Source organism: Cottoperca gobio, unplaced genomic scaffold (assembly GCF_900634415.1).
Source record: "Cottoperca gobio unplaced genomic scaffold, fCotGob3.1 fCotGob3_230arrow_ctg1, whole genome shotgun sequence".
Taxonomy (NCBI): Eukaryota; Metazoa; Chordata; class Actinopteri; order Perciformes; family Bovichtidae; genus Cottoperca; species Cottoperca gobio.
Window position 1 is genome coordinate 241,613 of NW_021166859.1, and position 20,327 is coordinate 261,939.

General features: G+C 49.3%; 1 protein-coding gene across 1 annotated transcript in view; it reads right to left on the bottom strand.

Annotated features, from left to right (window-relative positions):
* LOC115004949 (kalirin-like) overlaps positions 1-15,742 on the bottom strand; it is a 48,200-nt gene extending 32,458 nt beyond the window's left edge. The window contains 1 exon segment of the mRNA XM_029426703.1: positions 15,381-15,742. Coding sequence (XP_029282563.1) covers positions 15,381-15,435 — 55 coding nt within the window. The 5' untranslated portion in view covers positions 15,436-15,742.
* Positions 15,743-20,327: the final 4,585 nt, after the last annotated feature.

Below are 20,327 nucleotides of genomic sequence, written 5' to 3' on the forward strand. Positions count from 1 at the left end.
TGTAATATTCACATTGAGTATTAAAAACCAGCCAATCAGGGCTCAGAGAGCAGCTGATAGACGTTTCAATTAAAGCTGACTGCAGTGTGTGTGTGTGTGTGTGTGTGTGTGTGTGTGTGTGTGTGTGTGTGTCTGTGTGTGTGTGTCTGTGTGTGTTGCAGACAGATACATAGGCCTCCCATGTGCGTCAGATCATCCTGCACAGCGGGACGAAGCTAATCCAACACTCACACACACACACACACACACACACACACACACACACTGAGGGCTTTAAACTTCTCACATTAGCAGCTCGACGAGCAGCGATAACCCTCAGAGAGGAGCCTGAAATGAAGGAGAGGAAGGAGACGCTCACTTATGCAACCTAACAGAGTCCTCTTCTCCTGCATTAGTGTCCTTGAACCCACCCCCAGGGACGATCCGTCTCCCCACATTGACCATTTAATCTGGCCTGATTGTTTATGTTGACACCAGACAATGCTGCTGTTATAAAATCACACATCTACACACTCACAGGTCATGTTGAACCAAAGTGATGAACGAAGTCCCTGCAACACGGACAGAAAAGCTCCGAACACCTACAGGGCAGCAGGACCTCAAATTAGACGTTTAAGAACATCTCACGTCCATCTGTCTCTGAAAGACGTGCGTTATTCTGTATAAGACTCTCATCTTTCACACTAAAAGACTCCCAGCTGTTTCACAATAAAAGCCCTAGAACTTTTATAGTAAAAGCCCTCGAGTTGCTTCACAATAAAAGCCCTCTATCATCTTTACAGGAAAAGCCTTTCTAATCCTTCACAATAAAAGCCATGCAACTCCTTTTATAATATATGCCCTGTCTTTCACAATAAAAGCCAAGCCAGTAAAATAGCAGTAACATCAGCCGCTTCACAATAAAAGGCCTGGGGTGAGCGGAGTGCGTGGTGTGTGCAGGGTGTATCCTTCTCCTGACTTACAAAGCAATTAATGGTCAGGCTCCAGCATATCTTAAAGATCTCATAGTACCTTATAAACCAACTAGAGCATTGCGCTCCCAGACTGCAGGGTTACTTGTGGTTCCTAGAGTCTCTAAGAGTACAATGGGAGGCAGAGCCTTCAGCTATCAAGCTCCTCTCCAGTGGAACCAGCTTCCAGTTTGTGTTCGGGAGGCAGACACACTCTCCACATTTAAGAGTAGGCTAAAGACTTTCCTTTTTGATAAAGCTTATAGTTAGGGCTGGCTCAGGTTTGCCTTGGATCAGCCCCTAGTTATGCTGCTATAGGCTTAGACTGCCGGGGGACACCTCCCTGCTCTCTTCCTTCTCTTCCTCTCTCCTCTCCTCCCTCTCTTCTTCTCCCTCTATCTCTATGCATTTATGTAAATGTATGTTACTAACTCATCATCCGGGGCATCATCCCCAGAGTTTCTGTGTCTCATGTGGCAGGTTGCCACTGATAAAGTTTACGTCAGGATCATGAATCGTGGCTGCGCCTGCTGACCTGGTCCTGCTGGACACCGGGAAGCCTTATTGACATTTTCCTGGATTCATCCAAACTTTCTATTTCTTTTTTTTCCAACACAACACAATTTCTGTCAAATGTTGTATTTGTACTATGTTGTTTATCCTGTACACACGACATCTATTGCACGTCTGTCCGTCCTGGGAGAGGGATCCCTCCTCAGTCTCTCCCTGAGGTTTCTTCCATGTTCCCCTTTTAATTGTTGGTTTCTTTTAGGAGGTTTTTCCTTGTGCGATGCGAGGGTCTAAGGACAGAGGGTCTGAGGACAGAGGGTCTAAGGACAGAGGGTCTGAGGACAGAGGGTCTAAGGACAGAGTGTCTAAGGACAGAGGGTCTAAGGACAGAGGGTCTGAGGACAGAGGGTCTAAGGACAGAGTGTCTAAGGACAGAGGGTCTAAGGACAGAGGGTCTAAGGACAGAGGGTCTGAGGACAGAGGGTCTAAGGACAGAGTGTCTAAGGACAGAGGGTCTAAGGACAGAGGGTCTAAGGACAGATGGTCTAAGGACAGAGGGTCTAAGGACAGAGGGTCTGAGGACAGAGGGTCTAAGGACAGAGTGTCTAAGGACAGAGGGTCTGAGGACAGAGGGTCTAAGGACAGAGTGTCTAAGGACAGAGAGTCTAAGGACAGAGGGTCTAAGGACAGAGGGTCTGAGGACAGAGGGTCTAAGCACAGAGGGTCTGAGGACAGAGGGTCTGAGGACAGAGGGTCTAGGGACAGAGGGTCTGAGGACAGAGGGTCTAGGGACAGAGGGTCTAAGGACAGAGAGTCTAAGGACAGAGGGTCTAAGGACAGAGGGTCTGAGGACAGAGGGTCTGAGGACAGAGGGTCTAGGGACAGAGGGTCTAAGGACAGAGAGTCTAAGGACAGAGGGTCTGAGGACAGAGGGTCTGAGGACAGAGGGTCTAAGGACAGAGGGTCTGAGGACAGAGGGTGTAAGGACAGAGAGTCTAAGGACAGAGGGTCTAAGGACAGAGGGTCTGAGGACAGAGGGTGTAAGGACAGAGGGTCTAAGGACAGAGGGTCTGAGGACAGAGGGTCTAGGGACAGAGGGTCTGAGGACAGAGGGTCTAGGGACAGAGGGTCTAAGGACAGAGAGTCTAAGGACAGAGGGTCTAAGGACAGAGGGTCTGAGGACAGAGGGTCTAAGGACAGAGGGTCTAAGGACAGAGGGTCTGAGGACAGAGGGTCTAGGGACAGAGGGTCTGAGGACAGAGGGTCTAAGGACAGAGGATCTGAGGACAGAGGGTCTGAGGACAGAGGGTCTAGGGACAGAGGGTCTGAGGACAGAGAGTCTAAGGACAGAGGGTCTGAGGACAGAGGGTCTAAGGACAGAGAGCCTAGGGACAGAGAGTCTAAGGACAGAGGGTCTGAGGACAGAGGGTCTGAGGACAGAGGGTCTAAGGACAGAGGGTCTGAGGACAGAGGGTGTAAAGACAGAGAGTCTAAGGACAGAGGGTCTAAGGACAGAGGGTCTGAGGACAGAGGGTCTAAGGACAGAGAGTCTAAGGACAGAGGGTCTAAGGACAGAGGGTCTGAGGACAGAGGGTCTGAGGACAGAGGGTCTAGGGACAGAGGGTCTAAGGACAGAGAGTCTAAGGACAGAGGGTCTGAGGACAGAGGGTCTAAGGACAGAGGGTCTGAGGACAGAGGGTGTAAGGACAGAGAGTCTAAGGACAGAGGGTCTAAGGACAGAGGGTCTGAGGACAGAGGGTGTAAGGACAGAGGGTCTAAGGACAGAGGGTCTGAGGACAGAGGGTCTAGGGACAGAGGGTCTGAGAACAGAGGGTCTAGGGACAGAGGGTCTAAGGACAGAGAGTCTAAGGACAGAGGGTCTAAGGACAGAGGGTCTGAGGACAGAGGGTCTAAGGACAGAGGGTCTAAGGACAGAGGGTCTGAGGACAGAGGGTCTAGGGACAGAGGGTCTGAGGACAGAGGGTCTAAGGACAGAGGGTCTGAGGACAGAGGGTCTGAGGACAGAGGGTCTAGGGACAGAGGGTCTGAGGACAGAGAGTCTAAGGACAGAGGGTCTGAGGACAGAGGGTCTAAGGACAGAGAGCCTAGGGACAGAGAGTCTAAGGACAGAGGGTCTGAGGACAGAGGGTCTGAGGACAGAGGGTCTAAGGACAGAGGGTCTAAGGACAGAGGGTCTGAGGACAGAGGGTCTGAGGACAGAGGGTCTAAGGACAGAGGGTCTGAGGACAGAGGGTGTAAGGACAGAGAGTCTAAGGACAGAGGGTCTAAGGACAGAGGGTCTGAGGACAGAGGGTGTAAGGACAGAGGGTCTAAGGACAGAGGGTCTAAGGACAGAGGGTCTAGGGACAGAGGGTCTGAGGACAGAGGGTCTAGGGACAGAGGGTCTAAGGACAGAGAGTCTAAGGACAGAGGGTCTAAGGACAGAGGGTCTGAGGACAGAGGGTCTAAAGACAGAGGGTCTGAGGACAGAGGGTCTGAGGACAGAGGGTCTAGGGACAGAGGGTCTGAGGACAGAGAGTCTAAGGACAGAGGGTCTGAGGACAGAGGGTCTAAGGACAGAGAGCCTAGGGACAGAGAGTCTAAGGACAGAGGGTCTGAGGACAGAGGGTCTGAGGACAGAGGGTCTAAGGACAGAGGGTCTGAGGACAGAGGGTGTAAAGACAGAGAGTCTAAGGACAGAGGGTCTAAGGACAGAGGGTCTGAGGACAGAGGGTCTAAGGACAGAGAGTCTAAGGACAGAGGGTCTAAGGACAGAGGGTCTGAGGACAGAGGGTCTGAGGACAGAGGGTCTAGGGACAGAGGGTCTAAGGACAGAGAGTCTAAGGACAGAGGGTCTGAGGACAGAGGGTCTAAGGACAGAGGGTCTGAGGACAGAGGGTGTAAGGACAGAGAGTCTAAGGACAGAGGGTCTGAGGACAGAGGGTCTAGGGACAGAGGGTCTGAGAACAGAGGGTCTAGGGACAGAGGGTCTAAGGACAGAGAGTCTAAGGACAGAGGGTCTAAGGACAGAGGGTCTGAGGACAGAGGGTCTAAGGACAGAGGGTCTAAGGACAGAGGGTCTGAGGACAGAGGGTCTAGGGACAGAGGGTCTGAGGACAGAGGGTCTAAGGACAGAGGGTCTGAGGACAGAGGGTCTGAGGACAGAGGGTCTAGGGACAGAGGGTCTGAGGACAGAGAGTCTAAGGACAGAGGGTCTGAGGACAGAGGGTCTAAGGACAGAGAGCCTAGGGACAGAGAGTCTAAGGACAGAGGGTCTGAGGACAGAGGGTCTGAGGACAGAGGGTCTAAGGACAGAGGGTCTAAGGACAGAGGGTCTGAGGACAGAGGGTGTAAGGACAGAGAGTCTAAGGACAGAGGGTCTAAGGACAGAGGGTGTAAGGACAGAGAGTCTAAGGACAGAGGGTCTAAGGACAGAGGGTCTGAGGACAGAGGGTCTAGGGACAGAGGGTATAAGGACAGAGAGTCTAAGGACAGAGGGTGTAAGGACAGAGGGTGTAAGGACAGAGAGTCTAAGGACAGAGGGTCTAAGGACAGAGGGTCTGAGGACAGAGGGTGTAAGGACAGAGGGTCTAAGGACAGAGGGTGTAAGGACAGAGAGTCTAAGGACAGAGGGTCTAAGGACAGAGGGTCTGAGGACAGAGCGTGTAAGGACAGAGGGTCTAAGAACAGAGGGTGTAAGGACAGAGAGTCTAAGGACAGAGGGTCTGAGGACAGAGGGTGTAAGGACAGAGGGTCTAAGGACAGAGGGTCTGAGGACAGAGCGTCTAGGGACAGAGGGTCTAAGGACAGAGAGTCTAAGGACAGAGGGTGTAAGGACAGAGGGTGTAAGGACAGAGAGTCTAAGGACAGAGGGTCTAAGGACAGAGGGTCTAAGGACAGAGGGTCTGAGGACAGAGGGTGTAAGGACAGAGGGTCTAAGAACAGAGGGTGTAAGGACAGAGAATCTAAGGACAGAGGGTCTGAGGACAGAGGGTGTAAGGACAGAGGGTCTAAGGACAGAGGGTCTGAGGACAGAGCGTCTAGGGACAGAGGGTCTAAGGACAGAGGGTCTAAGGACAGAGGGTCTGAGGACAGAGGGTGTAAGGACAGAGGGTCTGAGGACAGAGGGTCTAGGGACAGAGGGTCTGAGGACAGAGAGTCTAAGGACAGAGGGTCTGAGGACAGAGGGTCTAAGGACAGAGAGCCTAGGGACAGAGAATCTAAGGACAGAGGGTCTGAGGACAGAGGGTCTGAGGACAGAGGGTCTAAGGACAGAGGGTCTAAGAACAGAGGGTGTAAGGACAGAGAATCTAAGGACAGAGGGTCTGAGGACAGAGGGTCTGAGGACAGAGGGTCTGAGGACAGAGGGTCTAGGGACAGAGGGTCTAAGGACAGAGAGTCTAAGGACAGAGGGTGTAAGGACAGAGGGTGTAAGGACAGAGAGTCTAAGGACAGAGGGTCTAAGGACAGAGGGTCTGAGGACAGAGGGTGTAAGGACAGAGGGTCTAAGGACAGAGGGTGTAAGGACAGAGAGTCTAAGGACAGAGGGTCTAAGGACAGAGGGTCTGAGGACAGAGCGTGTAAGGACAGAGGGTCTAAGAACAGAGGGTGTAAGGACAGAGAGTCTAAGGACAGAGGGTCTGAGGACAGAGGGTGTAAGGACAGAGGGTCTAAGGACAGAGGGTCTGAGGACAGAGCGTCTAGGGACAGAGGGTCTAAGGACAGAGAGTCTAAGGACAGAGGGTGTAAGGACAGAGGGTGTAAGGACAGAGAGTCTAAGGACAGAGGGTCTAAGGACAGAGGGTCTGAGGACAGAGGGTGTAAGGACAGAGGGTCTAAGAACAGAGGGTGTAAGGACAGAGAATCTAAGGACAGAGGGTCTGAGGACAGAGGGTGTAAGGACAGAGGGTCTAAGGACAGAGGGTCTGAGGACAGAGAGTCTAAGGACAGAGGGTGTAAGGACAGAGAGTCTAAGGACAGAGGGTCTAAGGACAGAGGGTCTGAGGACAGAGGGTGTAAGGACAGAGGGTCTAAGGACAGAGGGTCTGAGGACAGAGGGTCTGAGGACAGAGGGTCTAGGGACAGAGGGTCTAAGGACAGAGAGTCTAAGGACAGAGGGTCTGAGGACAGAGGGTCTGAGGACAGAGGGTCTAAGGACAGAGGGTCTGAGGACAGAGGGTGTAAGGACAGAGAGTCTAAGGACAGAGGGTCTAAGGACAGAGGGTCTGAGGACAGAGGGTGTAAGGACAGAGGGTCTAAGGACAGAGGGTCTGAGGACAGAGGGTCTAGGGACAGAGGGTCTGAGGACAGAGGGTCTAGGGACAGAGGGTCTAAGGACAGAGAGTCTAAGGACAGAGGGTCTAAGGACAGAGGGTCTGAGGACAGAGGGTCTAAGGACAGAGGGTCTAAGGACAGAGGGTCTGAGGACAGAGGGTCTAGGGACAGAGGGTCTGAGGACAGAGGGTCTAAGGACAGAGGATCTGAGGACAGAGGGTCTGAGGACAGAGGGTCTAGGGACAGAGGGTCTGAGGACAGAGAGTCTAAGGACAGAGGGTCTGAGGACAGAGGGTCTAAGGACAGAGAGCCTAGGGACAGAGAGTCTAAGGACAGAGGGTCTGAGGACAGAGGGTCTGAGGACAGAGGGTCTAAGGACAGAGGGTCTGAGGACAGAGGGTGTAAAGACAGAGAGTCTAAGGACAGAGGGTCTAAGGACAGAGGGTCTGAGGACAGAGGGTCTAAGGACAGAGAGTCTAAGGACAGAGGGTCTAAGGACAGAGGGTCTGAGGACAGAGGGTCTGAGGACAGAGGGTCTAGGGACAGAGGGTCTAAGGACAGAGAGTCTAAGGACAGAGGGTCTGAGGACAGAGGGTCTAAGGACAGAGGGTCTGAGGACAGAGGGTGTAAGGACAGAGAGTCTAAGGACAGAGGGTCTAAGGACAGAGGGTCTGAGGACAGAGGGTGTAAGGACAGAGGGTCTAAGGACAGAGGGTCTGAGGACAGAGGGTCTAGGGACAGAGGGTCTGAGAACAGAGGGTCTAGGGACAGAGGGTCTAAGGACAGAGAGTCTAAGGACAGAGGGTCTAAGGACAGAGGGTCTGAGGACAGAGGGTCTAAGGACAGAGGGTCTAAGGACAGAGGGTCTGAGGACAGAGGGTCTAGGGACAGAGGGTCTGAGGACAGAGGGTCTAAGGACAGAGGGTCTGAGGACAGAGGGTCTGAGGACAGAGGGTCTAGGGACAGAGGGTCTGAGGACAGAGAGTCTAAGGACAGAGGGTCTGAGGACAGAGGGTCTAAGGACAGAGAGCCTAGGGACAGAGAGTCTAAGGACAGAGGGTCTGAGGACAGAGGGTCTGAGGACAGAGGGTCTAAGGACAGAGGGTCTAAGGACAGAGGGTCTGAGGACAGAGGGTCTGAGGACAGAGGGTCTAAGGACAGAGGGTCTGAGGACAGAGGGTGTAAGGACAGAGAGTCTAAGGACAGAGGGTCTAAGGACAGAGGGTCTGAGGACAGAGGGTGTAAGGACAGAGGGTCTAAGGACAGAGGGTCTAAGGACAGAGGGTCTAGGGACAGAGGGTCTGAGGACAGAGGGTCTAGGGACAGAGGGTCTAAGGACAGAGAGTCTAAGGACAGAGGGTCTAAGGACAGAGGGTCTGAGGACAGAGGGTCTAAAGACAGAGGGTCTGAGGACAGAGGGTCTGAGGACAGAGGGTCTAGGGACAGAGGGTCTGAGGACAGAGAGTCTAAGGACAGAGGGTCTGAGGACAGAGGGTCTAAGGACAGAGAGCCTAGGGACAGAGAGTCTAAGGACAGAGGGTCTGAGGACAGAGGGTCTGAGGACAGAGGGTCTAAGGACAGAGGGTCTGAGGACAGAGGGTGTAAAGACAGAGAGTCTAAGGACAGAGGGTCTAAGGACAGAGGGTCTGAGGACAGAGGGTCTAAGGACAGAGAGTCTAAGGACAGAGGGTCTAAGGACAGAGGGTCTGAGGACAGAGGGTCTGAGGACAGAGGGTCTAGGGACAGAGGGTCTAAGGACAGAGAGTCTAAGGACAGAGGGTCTGAGGACAGAGGGTCTAAGGACAGAGGGTCTGAGGACAGAGGGTGTAAGGACAGAGAGTCTAAGGACAGAGGGTCTAAGGACAGAGGGTCTGAGGACAGAGGGTGTAAGGACAGAGGGTCTAAGGACAGAGGGTCTGAGGACAGAGGGTCTAGGGACAGAGGGTCTGAGAACAGAGGGTCTAGGGACAGAGGGTCTAAGGACAGAGAGTCTAAGGACAGAGGGTCTAAGGACAGAGGGTCTGAGGACAGAGGGTCTAAGGACAGAGGGTCTAAGGACAGAGGGTCTGAGGACAGAGGGTCTAGGGACAGAGGGTCTGAGGACAGAGGGTCTAAGGACAGAGGGTCTGAGGACAGAGGGTCTGAGGACAGAGGGTCTAGGGACAGAGGGTCTGAGGACAGAGAGTCTAAGGACAGAGGGTCTGAGGACAGAGGGTCTAAGGACAGAGAGCCTAGGGACAGAGAGTCTAAGGACAGAGGGTCTGAGGACAGAGGGTCTGAGGACAGAGGGTCTAAGGACAGAGGGTCTAAGGACAGAGGGTCTGAGGACAGAGGGTGTAAGGACAGAGAGTCTAAGGACAGAGGGTCTAAGGACAGAGGGTGTAAGGACAGAGAGTCTAAGGACAGAGGGTCTAAGGACAGAGGGTCTGAGGACAGAGGGTCTAGGGACAGAGGGTATAAGGACAGAGAGTCTAAGGACAGAGGGTGTAAGGACAGAGGGTGTAAGGACAGAGAGTCTAAGGACAGAGGGTCTAAGGACAGAGGGTCTGAGGACAGAGGGTGTAAGGACAGAGGGTCTAAGGACAGAGGGTGTAAGGACAGAGAGTCTAAGGACAGAGGGTCTAAGGACAGAGGGTCTGAGGACAGAGCGTGTAAGGACAGAGGGTCTAAGAACAGAGGGTGTAAGGACAGAGAGTCTAAGGACAGAGGGTCTGAGGACAGAGGGTGTAAGGACAGAGGGTCTAAGGACAGAGGGTCTGAGGACAGAGCGTCTAGGGACAGAGGGTCTAAGGACAGAGAGTCTAAGGACAGAGGGTGTAAGGACAGAGGGTGTAAGGACAGAGAGTCTAAGGACAGAGGGTCTAAGGACAGAGGGTCTAAGGACAGAGGGTCTGAGGACAGAGGGTGTAAGGACAGAGGGTCTAAGAACAGAGGGTGTAAGGACAGAGAATCTAAGGACAGAGGGTCTGAGGACAGAGGGTGTAAGGACAGAGGGTCTAAGGACAGAGGGTCTGAGGACAGAGCGTCTAGGGACAGAGGGTCTAAGGACAGAGGGTCTAAGGACAGAGGGTCTGAGGACAGAGGGTGTAAGGACAGAGGGTCTGAGGACAGAGGGTCTAGGGACAGAGGGTCTGAGGACAGAGAGTCTAAGGACAGAGGGTCTGAGGACAGAGGGTCTAAGGACAGAGAGCCTAGGGACAGAGAATCTAAGGACAGAGGGTCTGAGGACAGAGGGTCTGAGGACAGAGGGTCTAAGGACAGAGGGTCTAAGAACAGAGGGTGTAAGGACAGAGAATCTAAGGACAGAGGGTCTGAGGACAGAGGGTCTGAGGACAGAGGGTCTGAGGACAGAGGGTCTAGGGACAGAGGGTCTAAGGACAGAGAGTCTAAGGACAGAGGGTGTAAGGACAGAGGGTGTAAGGACAGAGAGTCTAAGGACAGAGGGTCTAAGGACAGAGGGTCTGAGGACAGAGGGTGTAAGGACAGAGGGTCTAAGGACAGAGGGTGTAAGGACAGAGAGTCTAAGGACAGAGGGTCTAAGGACAGAGGGTCTGAGGACAGAGCGTGTAAGGACAGAGGGTCTAAGAACAGAGGGTGTAAGGACAGAGAGTCTAAGGACAGAGGGTCTGAGGACAGAGGGTGTAAGGACAGAGGGTCTAAGGACAGAGGGTCTGAGGACAGAGCGTCTAGGGACAGAGGGTCTAAGGACAGAGAGTCTAAGGACAGAGGGTGTAAGGACAGAGGGTGTAAGGACAGAGAGTCTAAGGACAGAGGGTCTAAGGACAGAGGGTCTGAGGACAGAGGGTGTAAGGACAGAGGGTCTAAGAACAGAGGGTGTAAGGACAGAGAATCTAAGGACAGAGGGTCTGAGGACAGAGGGTGTAAGGACAGAGGGTCTAAGGACAGAGGGTCTGAGGACAGAGAGTCTAAGGACAGAGGGTGTAAGGACAGAGAGTCTAAGGACAGAGGGTCTAAGGACAGAGGGTCTGAGGACAGAGGGTGTAAGGACAGAGGGTCTAAGGACAGAGGGTCTGAGGACAGAGGGTCTAGGGACAGAGGGTCTAAGGACAGAGGGTCTAGGGACAGAGGGTCTAAGGACAGAGGGTCTGAGGACAGAGGGTCTAAGGACAGAGGGTCTGAGGACAGAGGGTGTAAGGACAGAGAGTCTAAGGACAGAGGGTCTAAGGACAGAGGGTCTGAGGACAGAGGGTGTAAGGACAGAGGGTCTAAGGACAGAGGGTCTGAGGACAGAGGGTCTAGGGACAGAGGGTCTGAGGACAGAGGGTCTAGGGACAGAGGGTCTAAGGACAGAGAGTCTAAGGACAGAGGGTCTAAGGACAGAGGGTCTGAGGACAGAGGGTCTAAGGACAGAGGGTCTAAGGACAGAGGGTCTGAGGACAGAGGGTCTAGGGACAGAGGGTCTGAGGACAGAGGGTCTAAGGACAGAGGGTCTGAGGACAGAGGGTCTGAGGACAGAGGGTCTAGGGACAGAGGGTCTGAGGACAGAGAGTCTAAGGACAGAGGGTCTGAGGACAGAGGGTCTAAGGACAGAGGGTCTAGGGACAGAGAGTCTAAGGACAGAGGGTCTGAGGACAGAGGGTCTGAGGACAGAGGGTCTAAGGACAGAGGGTCTAAGGACAGAGGGTCTGAGGACAGAGGGTGTAAGGACAGAGAGTCTAAGGACAGAGGGTCTGAGGACAGAGGGTGTAAGGACAGAGGGTGTAAGGACAGAGAGTCTAAGGACAGAGGGTCTAAGGACAGAGGGTCTGAGGACAGAGGGTCTAGGGACAGAGGGTCTAAGGACAGAGAGTCTAAGGACAGAGGGTGTAAGGACAGAGGGTGTAAGGACAGAGAGTCTAAGGACAGAGGGTCTAAGGACAGAGGGTCTGAGGACAGAGGGTGTAAGGACAGAGGGTCTAAGGACAGAGGGTGTAAGGACAGAGAGTCTAAGGACAGAGGGTCTAAGGACAGAGGGTCTGAGGACAGAGCGTGTAAGGACAGAGGGTCTAAGAACAGAGGGTGTAAGGACAGAGAGTCTAAGGACAGAGGGTCTGAGGACAGAGGGTGTAAGGACAGAGGGTCTAAGGACAGAGGGTCTGAGGACAGAGCGTCTAGGGACAGAGGGTCTAAGAATAGAGAGTCTAAGGACAGAGGGTGTAAGGACAGAGGGTGTAAGGACAGAGAGTCTAAGGACAGAGGGTCTAAGGACAGAGGGTCTGAGGACAGAGGGTGTAAGGACAGAGGGTCTAAGAACAGAGGGTGTAAGGACAGAGAATCTAAGGACAGAGGGTCTGAGGACAGAGGGTGTAAGGACAGAGGGTCTAAGGACAGAGGGTCTAAGAACAGAGGGTGTAAGGACAGAGAGTCTAAGGACAGAGGGTCTGAGGACAGAGGGTGTAAGGACAGAGAGTCTAAGGACAGAGGGTCTAAGGACAGAGGGTCTGAGGACAGAGGGTGTAAGGACAGAGGGTCTAAGAACAGAGGGTGTAAGGACAGAGAATCTAAGGACAGAGGGTCTGAGGACAGAGGGTGTAAGGACAGAGGGTCTAAGGACAGAGGGTCTAAGAACAGAGGGTGTAAGGACAGAGAGTCTAAGGACAGAGGGTCTGAGGACAGAGGGTGTAAGGACAGAGGGTCTAAGGACAGAGGGTCTGAGGACAGAGCGTCTAGGGTAAGAGGGTCTAAGGACAGAGAGTCTAAGGACAGAGGGTGTAAGGACAGAGGGTGTAAGGACAGAGAGTCTAAGGACAGAGGGTCTAAGGACAGAGGGTCTGAGGACAGAGGGTGTAAGGACAGAGGGTCTAAGAACAGAGGGTGTAAGGACAGAGAGTCTAAGGACAGAGGGTCTGAGGACAGAGGGTGTAAGGACAGAGGGTCTAAGGACAGAGGGTCTGAGGACAGAGCGTCTAGGGACAGAGGGTCTAAGGACAGAGAGTCTAAGGACAGAGGGTGTAAGGACAGAGGGTGTAAGGACAGAGAGTCTAAGGACAGAGGGTCTAAGGACAGAGGGTCTGAGGACAGAGGGTGTAAGGACAGAGGGTCTAAGAACAGAGGGTGTAAGGACAGAGAGTCTAAGGACAGAGGGTCTGAGGACAGAGGGTGTAAGGACAGAGGGTGTAAGGACAGAGGGTGTCGTAACCTGTACAGTCTGTAAAGCACACTGAGACAAATGCATAATTTGTGATATTGGGCTATACAAATAAATTTGATTTGATTTGTGCAGAGTGCGCCAGTGTCCGTGGAGTGCGGGGTGTGTGCGATGTACACCGGTGTGCGCCAGTGTGTTGGGTGTGCGGAGTGTGAAGTGTGTGTTTAATATACAACAGCCTGCAGTCACTAACGAGACCGCTGGTGTCTGTGGGCTGTAAACAGGACTCTGGACAGCATGTTCCTCCACACACTGCTCTCCAGGAATTAGATCGACCCTCCATCAGCTGTCAATCATGTGAGCAGCACAGAGACGGGACTTCCATTGTGATAAACGCTCTCTCACACACAGACACACACACACACACACACACACACACTGAGTCAGTGGAAAGCTTAAAATAGCTGCAGATGAAAAGCCTTCGGAGGAACTCGCTGTCAGTCTGTCAGGACTCATTGCAGCGATTACGCAACTAAAACTAATGAATACGTTTCAGCACTGAAGTCTGAGTCTCCAGAAGAGAAGACAGTTACTGTGTCCGGCTCCACATTACCATTAGCATTAGCACGCTGTAGCCACACACACAGCGCATGTTGTTGAATAACACACTAACACTGGATCTGTGCTGTTTGTGTTGGACGATATACATTCTTTACAAACAAACATATCTAACTATATAAAAACAATCTGCCCCTTCAGACACAGAATAACTAAACGTGTTAATTCATGAATAACATGTAATATCCTGCCAGGGTCCAATTATACTGTTGTTGAAGAGAAATAATTACTGCTTCACAATAAAAGTCCTCTGACTGCTTCACAGTAAAACAAACCCCAGTTCCTTCACAATAAAAGCCCTCTTTACAGTACTCCCAATCTGTAATCAGTACATTTCCTCCAGCTGCTTCACAGTAAAGGCCCCTCAGTTCCTTCACAATAAAAGCCAGGTTGGTTGCTTGTTTCTTCAGTAAGTGAGTTTCTTTGGTATATATTTGTTTAGAAACAGTTCATATTATATATATTTATGGTTGCATTTATATTGTCGCAGAAAGCTTAAGTTTAGCTTCATACAAAGCCTCCGGCGTGTTAAACGAGAAACATTTTAAGATTCAGTTCTGATTCCAGCTCATCTCCAACGTGGCTGAAAACTGAAGCATCACAACTTTTGATGTGTTTAGTCGTCCAGCCGTGATTGTGTGTGTGGAGGAGCTGCTGTTGTTGATGAGAAGAAGATTTTACATAATAACATAAAGTCTGCAGATCATCAGGGAAGAACTCCGAGACAACGTTTGTGTCATCAACTGTACGAGTTCATTTATTGGTTTCTTGTCATGTTACCGTTGCTTCTGCTTTTACAATAAGATGAATGTTATTACCTCCGCCACAAGCTTTGTTTGTTTGTTTGTTTGTCAGCAGGATTATGGATAAACTAGGGGCGCGGTTTAAATGAATTATTATTTTAATTTACTTTATTTATACTAAATGTGTCGTTCTTCCTGAAGTTACATTGTTACAACGTCTGTATTGAAATCTGCAGGAGAGCTATCGTTAGCTGTTAGCCGTTAGCTGTTAGCCGTTAGCTGTTAGCCGTTAGCTGTTAGCCGTTAGCTGTTAGCCGCTGCATTATGGTGCGTTCAGGCTCTATTCAGTAAAAATTAGAATTGGTTCAGGGTAAATTCTAACGTTATCATGATGTGTTCAATGTACTCTTGTAAAATGTATTTTTGGGTGTTTTTCACATCAATATAAAAGAGATATTAGAGTTTAAGCAGTCCTGATGCCTGAGCTCTGTGTCTCTGACACGTTACCAGCTGGACTGAAACAGCTTCCCTAACTTTGTAAAACTAAATCTAAATACCTTCACGGAATTATTTATTATTAAAATAATCAATCGTTCACCAGCAAAGAATCTTCCAAAGGAACTGAAGTGTCAACATGTGAAGTTAAATCCCAGCAGATATAATGTTTGTCTATCGATGATGAGGGATCAAGTGTTTTAATCAGAAAGCACAATAATAATAATATATATATATATATATATATATATATATATATATATATACACGCACACTTATATATATATATATATATATATATATATATATATATATATATATATATATATATATATATATAGTTCTTAATCGTTCAGGTATCAGGAAGTAAAAGATGTACTCAGCACATCTGGAGTAATAATACTACACTTATAGGGATGAATGGAAAGCATCACATGACCACAGCTTCTATATTACCTACACACACACACACACACATACACACACACTGATAACCAGGCAGGCCTTCCCACAATCCTCCTTGGTAGGACCCTCCACCCCCCAATACACACACACACACACCCCAATGGACTAGACGGATGCTGACACACACACACACACACATTCTCTGAGTCAATGGGCGGATGTGGAAGCATCATGGCGACAGCAGCTCCCACTACACACACACACACACACACACACACACACACACACACACCCTACCTGCCGTCGCCAGGCCGTCCGGGCCCGCTTCTCCTCCTCCATCTACAGAATTCATCCTCCCTCCTCCTCCTCCTCCTCTTCGCGCTGCTCCTCCGCCTCCCTCCTCGCGCTCTCTCCTCCGTTATGTACCGTCGCTCGCTCCGCTCCTCGCGCCTCCTCCCTGCCTACCCGTGCATCCCTGCGGCTTTACATCAGATCGACTCGGTGTGTGTGTTCCGCTGCGGAGCCTCGATGGTCCTCCTCCGCGGCTTCTCTTCTTACGTTACCGTGATCCCGCACGGCATCGCATCACGTCACGTCACCGGTTCCCGTGCAGCCCCGGCGGGTCTCTCTCCTCCTGCCGGTCCAGCAGCAGCAGCGCGCGGTCCGCTCGGTCCGGTCGCTCGCGGTGTGTTTCAGCACGCAGGCGCACCGGAGAGAGAGAGGGGCGCTGTGCACGAGGGCTGCAGCAGCTGCTGCACCGACACCGACACCGACACACACACACACACACCCCGCCTCTCTCCGTTACTATGAGCGTTACTGTCGGTGCCGTTACTATTAACAAGTTCCGGTAATGTGACGGATTCTGATGTGATCAGCTGAGAGGAGCGTTTCACTTATTTTATTGTTTTATATGATATTATTTATTTTATTTTATATTATTTAATAAATTTTATACTTGTTCACATATTTCACATCATGTCATATTGCAGTAATTTATACTATTTTATATTATTTTTGTTTTATTATATTGTTTTGTGTAATTTAATATTATATAATTTTTATATTGCACTATTTTACATTATTAAAAATATATTTAATATTATTATATTATTGCCATTATTTTATTTATTAGATATGACATTATATTATACCAACATATATTTTATTTAATATTAGATATTTTATGGCATATATTTATATTTATTTTACATTATAATATTGTATGTTATTTACTATTATATAATTTTATATATAAATATATTTTTGAATCTTATTCTATATTACTTTACATTATTTTATTTTGATATTATATATTTTTTAACGATAATGATAAAATAATGTGGAAAAAAAGATAAATATAATTTTTTTTATTGTGGTCAGATTAATTGAAGTAACAAATATAACATATGAGCGTATACGTTTTATTGTATAGTAATAAAAATAGATGAACGTTATAAACTTAGCATGCAGAGCTGCTTCAGGTGAACCTACAGCGCCACCTGGAGGCCAAATACACTCACGGCAGCTTCCTGTACACCGGAAGAGGTTCTGTTGTATTCTTTAAAAGCAGTTTGGACTTTTTAAACATTTTGGTTTCATTAAGATTTGTTGTGTTAAACATTTTTATTTTGAAGCATCATTTTCATTGATATCAAATCATGGTATTGCCATTCTTCTTTTCCATATGTCAAAACATTTAAAGAATAATGATAGAGTAATTTAAAAAGACATTATAGTAACAACACAATATTACTTGTATAACCTCACCAACATGCAAAATGTTCTTGCAAACATATCAATAATATAAAAAAATTACTATTTTAAGATTTAATTTGATAAAATATTACACTGTACACTTTGTTTTACCTGCCTGAGCTTTCTATCAGGTCATTTTACTCTCATTTATGGAATGATGTGTGTTCACATGTACTCCTTTTATTGATTTCTATCTATTTTTATATTGGCAACAAATCCTACTCTTTTTATTTATTTCATATAAATAAATGTATTAGAATTTAAAATGTTGATATTGAAAATCATTTACTTTGTTATTCCTCCACTTTGGTGCAGCGTGATGACGTCATGTTACCGTAGAAACAGAAGAGCGTCGTCTTGCCTCGTCTGCTAACAGCTAACTGTACCAGCTAGCTAGAAAAACGTTATTTTCGGAGCTCTGCAACGTTTTTAAATCCACTTTTAAATGTTAACGAGTCAGTGTGAAGGTTGTTTAACCAGTTAACGTCACTTTTTATTTCAGTTATCTAATGGTTAACTGTGTTGTCTGAAACGACAAACAAGGCTAGCTCCGAGTACACGAGCTGCTAGTGCTAACAGGTGTTACGCCGACATCTGTGACCCGAGAGAAAAAGTGTCGACTAAATATTGACAGGTGAGGTTTTGAAAGAAAGGTAATTAACGGCAGGGGGGCATATAGAATATTGTAGTTTAAATTGTGTGATTTTTTACATAATAATAGTTTATTTGAGGTTTTTCAATCTGGATTTAGAGTTCATCATAGCACAGAGACGGCACTGGTGAAAGTTACCAATGACCTTCTATTGGCATCAGACAAAGGACTTGTCTCTGTTCGTGTCTTGTTAGACCTCAGTGCTGCTTTCCACACTGTTGATCAGGACATTCTACTACAGAGACTGGAACATTGTGTTGGCATAAAAGGAACCGCACTAAGCTGGTTCAAGTCCTATTTATCTGAGCGATCTCAATTTGTACTTGTTAACGATAAATCCTCCATGAAAGCCAAAGTCAGTCTTGGAGTTCCGCAGGGTTCTGTACTTGGACCGATTCTATTCACCTTATATATGCTTCCTTTGGGCAATATTATAAGGAACCACTCTATAAACTTTCATTGTTATGCGGATGATACCCAATTATATCTATCAATTAAACCAGATGAAACCAATCAATTGGCTAAACTTCAAGCCTTAAGGACATAAAAACTTGGATGTCTAGCAACTTCTTGATGTTAAACACAGACAAAACTGAAGTTATTATATTTGGCAGGTTGCCACTGATAAAGTTTACGTCAGGATCATGAATCGTGGCTGCGCCTGCTGCCCTGGTCCTGCTGGACACCGGGAAGCCTTTTTGACATTTTCCTGGATTCATCCAAACTTTCTCTTTTCCAACAAAACATAATTTTCTGTCAAATGTTGTATTTGTACTATGTTGTTTATCCTGTACACACGACATCTATTGCACGTCTGTCCGTCCTGGGAGAGGGATCCCTCCTCAGTTGCTCTCCCTGAGGTTTCTTCCATGGGTTTCGTGTCGTAACCTGTACAGTCTGTAAAGCACACTGAGACAAATGTATAATTTGTGATATTGGGCTATACAAATACATTTGATTTGATTTGATTGTGATGTTCACAGTTGTTGCTTAAATCGTAGAATTTGTTAATGGAGTCTGGTGTGTGTGATGTTGGCAGAAATGAGTCTCTCCTCTCCACATTGACGAACTACAACATTACAATACTAAATATGTATATATTAGTGACAAAATGGTACATTTAGTTAAAGTAAACTTTAAAATATAACATTAAAATGTGACTTGAGTATCAACAGAGATGGAGGAGGAGGCCGTGGTGTCGGAGCTGAAGACGCAGCTGGAGGATGAAGACCTGAACCCGGAGCAGAAAGTCCGCCTGCTGAACAACGGCTTAAACAGTGAGACAAACCACATCCATCCATCCATCGTCTACCGCTTATCTAGAGTCAGGTCGCGGGAGCAACAGCTCCAGTAAGGAACCCCAAACTTCCCATCTCCGGGCCACATCCTCCAGCTCCGACTGAGGGATCCCAAGGCGTTCCCAGGCCAGTGAGGAGATATAATCTGTCCACTGAGTCCTGGGTCTTCCTCGGGGTCTCCTCCCAGCTGTACGTGCCTAGAACACCTCCCTAGGGAGGCGCCCAGGTGGCTCCTTACTAGATGCCCGAACCACCTCAACTGGCTCCTTTCAACGTAAAGGAGCAGCGGCTCTACTCCGAGTCTCTCACGGATGGCTGAGCTTCTCACCTTATCTCTAAGGGAGACGCCAGCCACCCGTCTGAGAAAACCCATTTCGGCCGCTTGTACCCGTGATCTCGTTCTTTCGGTCATGACCCAGCCTTCATGCCATGCCTTCTGGCTCAGCTCTCTTCCCGCCACAACGGTGCGGTAAAGCGACTGCAGTACTGCCCCCCGCAGCCCCGATTCTCCGGCCAATCTCTCGCTCCATCGTCCCCTCACTCACGAACAAGACCCCAGGTACTTGAAGTCCTTCACTTGGGGTAAGGGCTCATCCCCAATCCAGGCAATCCACCGGTTTCCTGCTGAGAGCCATGGCCTCAGATCTTGAGGTGCTGATCCTCATCCCAACCGCTTCACACTCTACTGCTGAAGGTCACAGACCGATGACGCCATAAGGACCACATCATCTGCAAAGAGCAGCAATGAGATCCTCAGGCCACCGAACTGCAACCCCTCTCCTCCACAACTACGCCTCGATATCCTGTCCATGAAAATCACAAACAGGATTGGTGATAAAGCGCAGCCCTGGTGGAGGCCAACATTCACTGGGAACGAGTCCGACTTACTGCAGAGTATCCGGACACAACTATCGCTTTGGGCGTACAGGGACTGGATGGCCCTCAGAAGTGACCCCCTCACCCCATACACCCGCAGCACCTCCCACAGTATCAGCCGGGGGACCCGGTCATACGCCTTCTCCAGATCCACAAAACACATGTAGACCGGATGGACGTACTCCCAGGCCACCTCCAGGATCTTTGCGAGAGTGAAGAGTTGGTCCGTTGTTCCACGACCAGGACGGAATCCGCATTGTTCCTCTTCAATCAGAGGTTCGACTACCGGCCGAACCCTCCTTTCCAGTCCCTTGGAGTAGACTTTACCAGGGAGGCTGAAAAGTGTGATACCCCTGTAGTTGGTACACACTCTCTGGTTTAAATAGGGGAACCACCACCCCGGTCTGCCACCCCCTAGGCACTGTCCCAGACTTCCACGCAATGTTGACGAGGCGTGTCAACCAAGACAGCCCCTCAACACCCAAAGCCTTCAGCATTTCTGGACGGATCTCATCAACCCCTGCGGCTTTGCCACTGTGGAGTTGTTTGACTACCTCAGTGACTCCCGTCACGGAAATTGACGATGATCCCCCATCAGCTTCCAGCTCTGCCTCTACCATAGAGGGCGTGTTAGTCGGATTCAGGAGTTCCTCAAAGTGC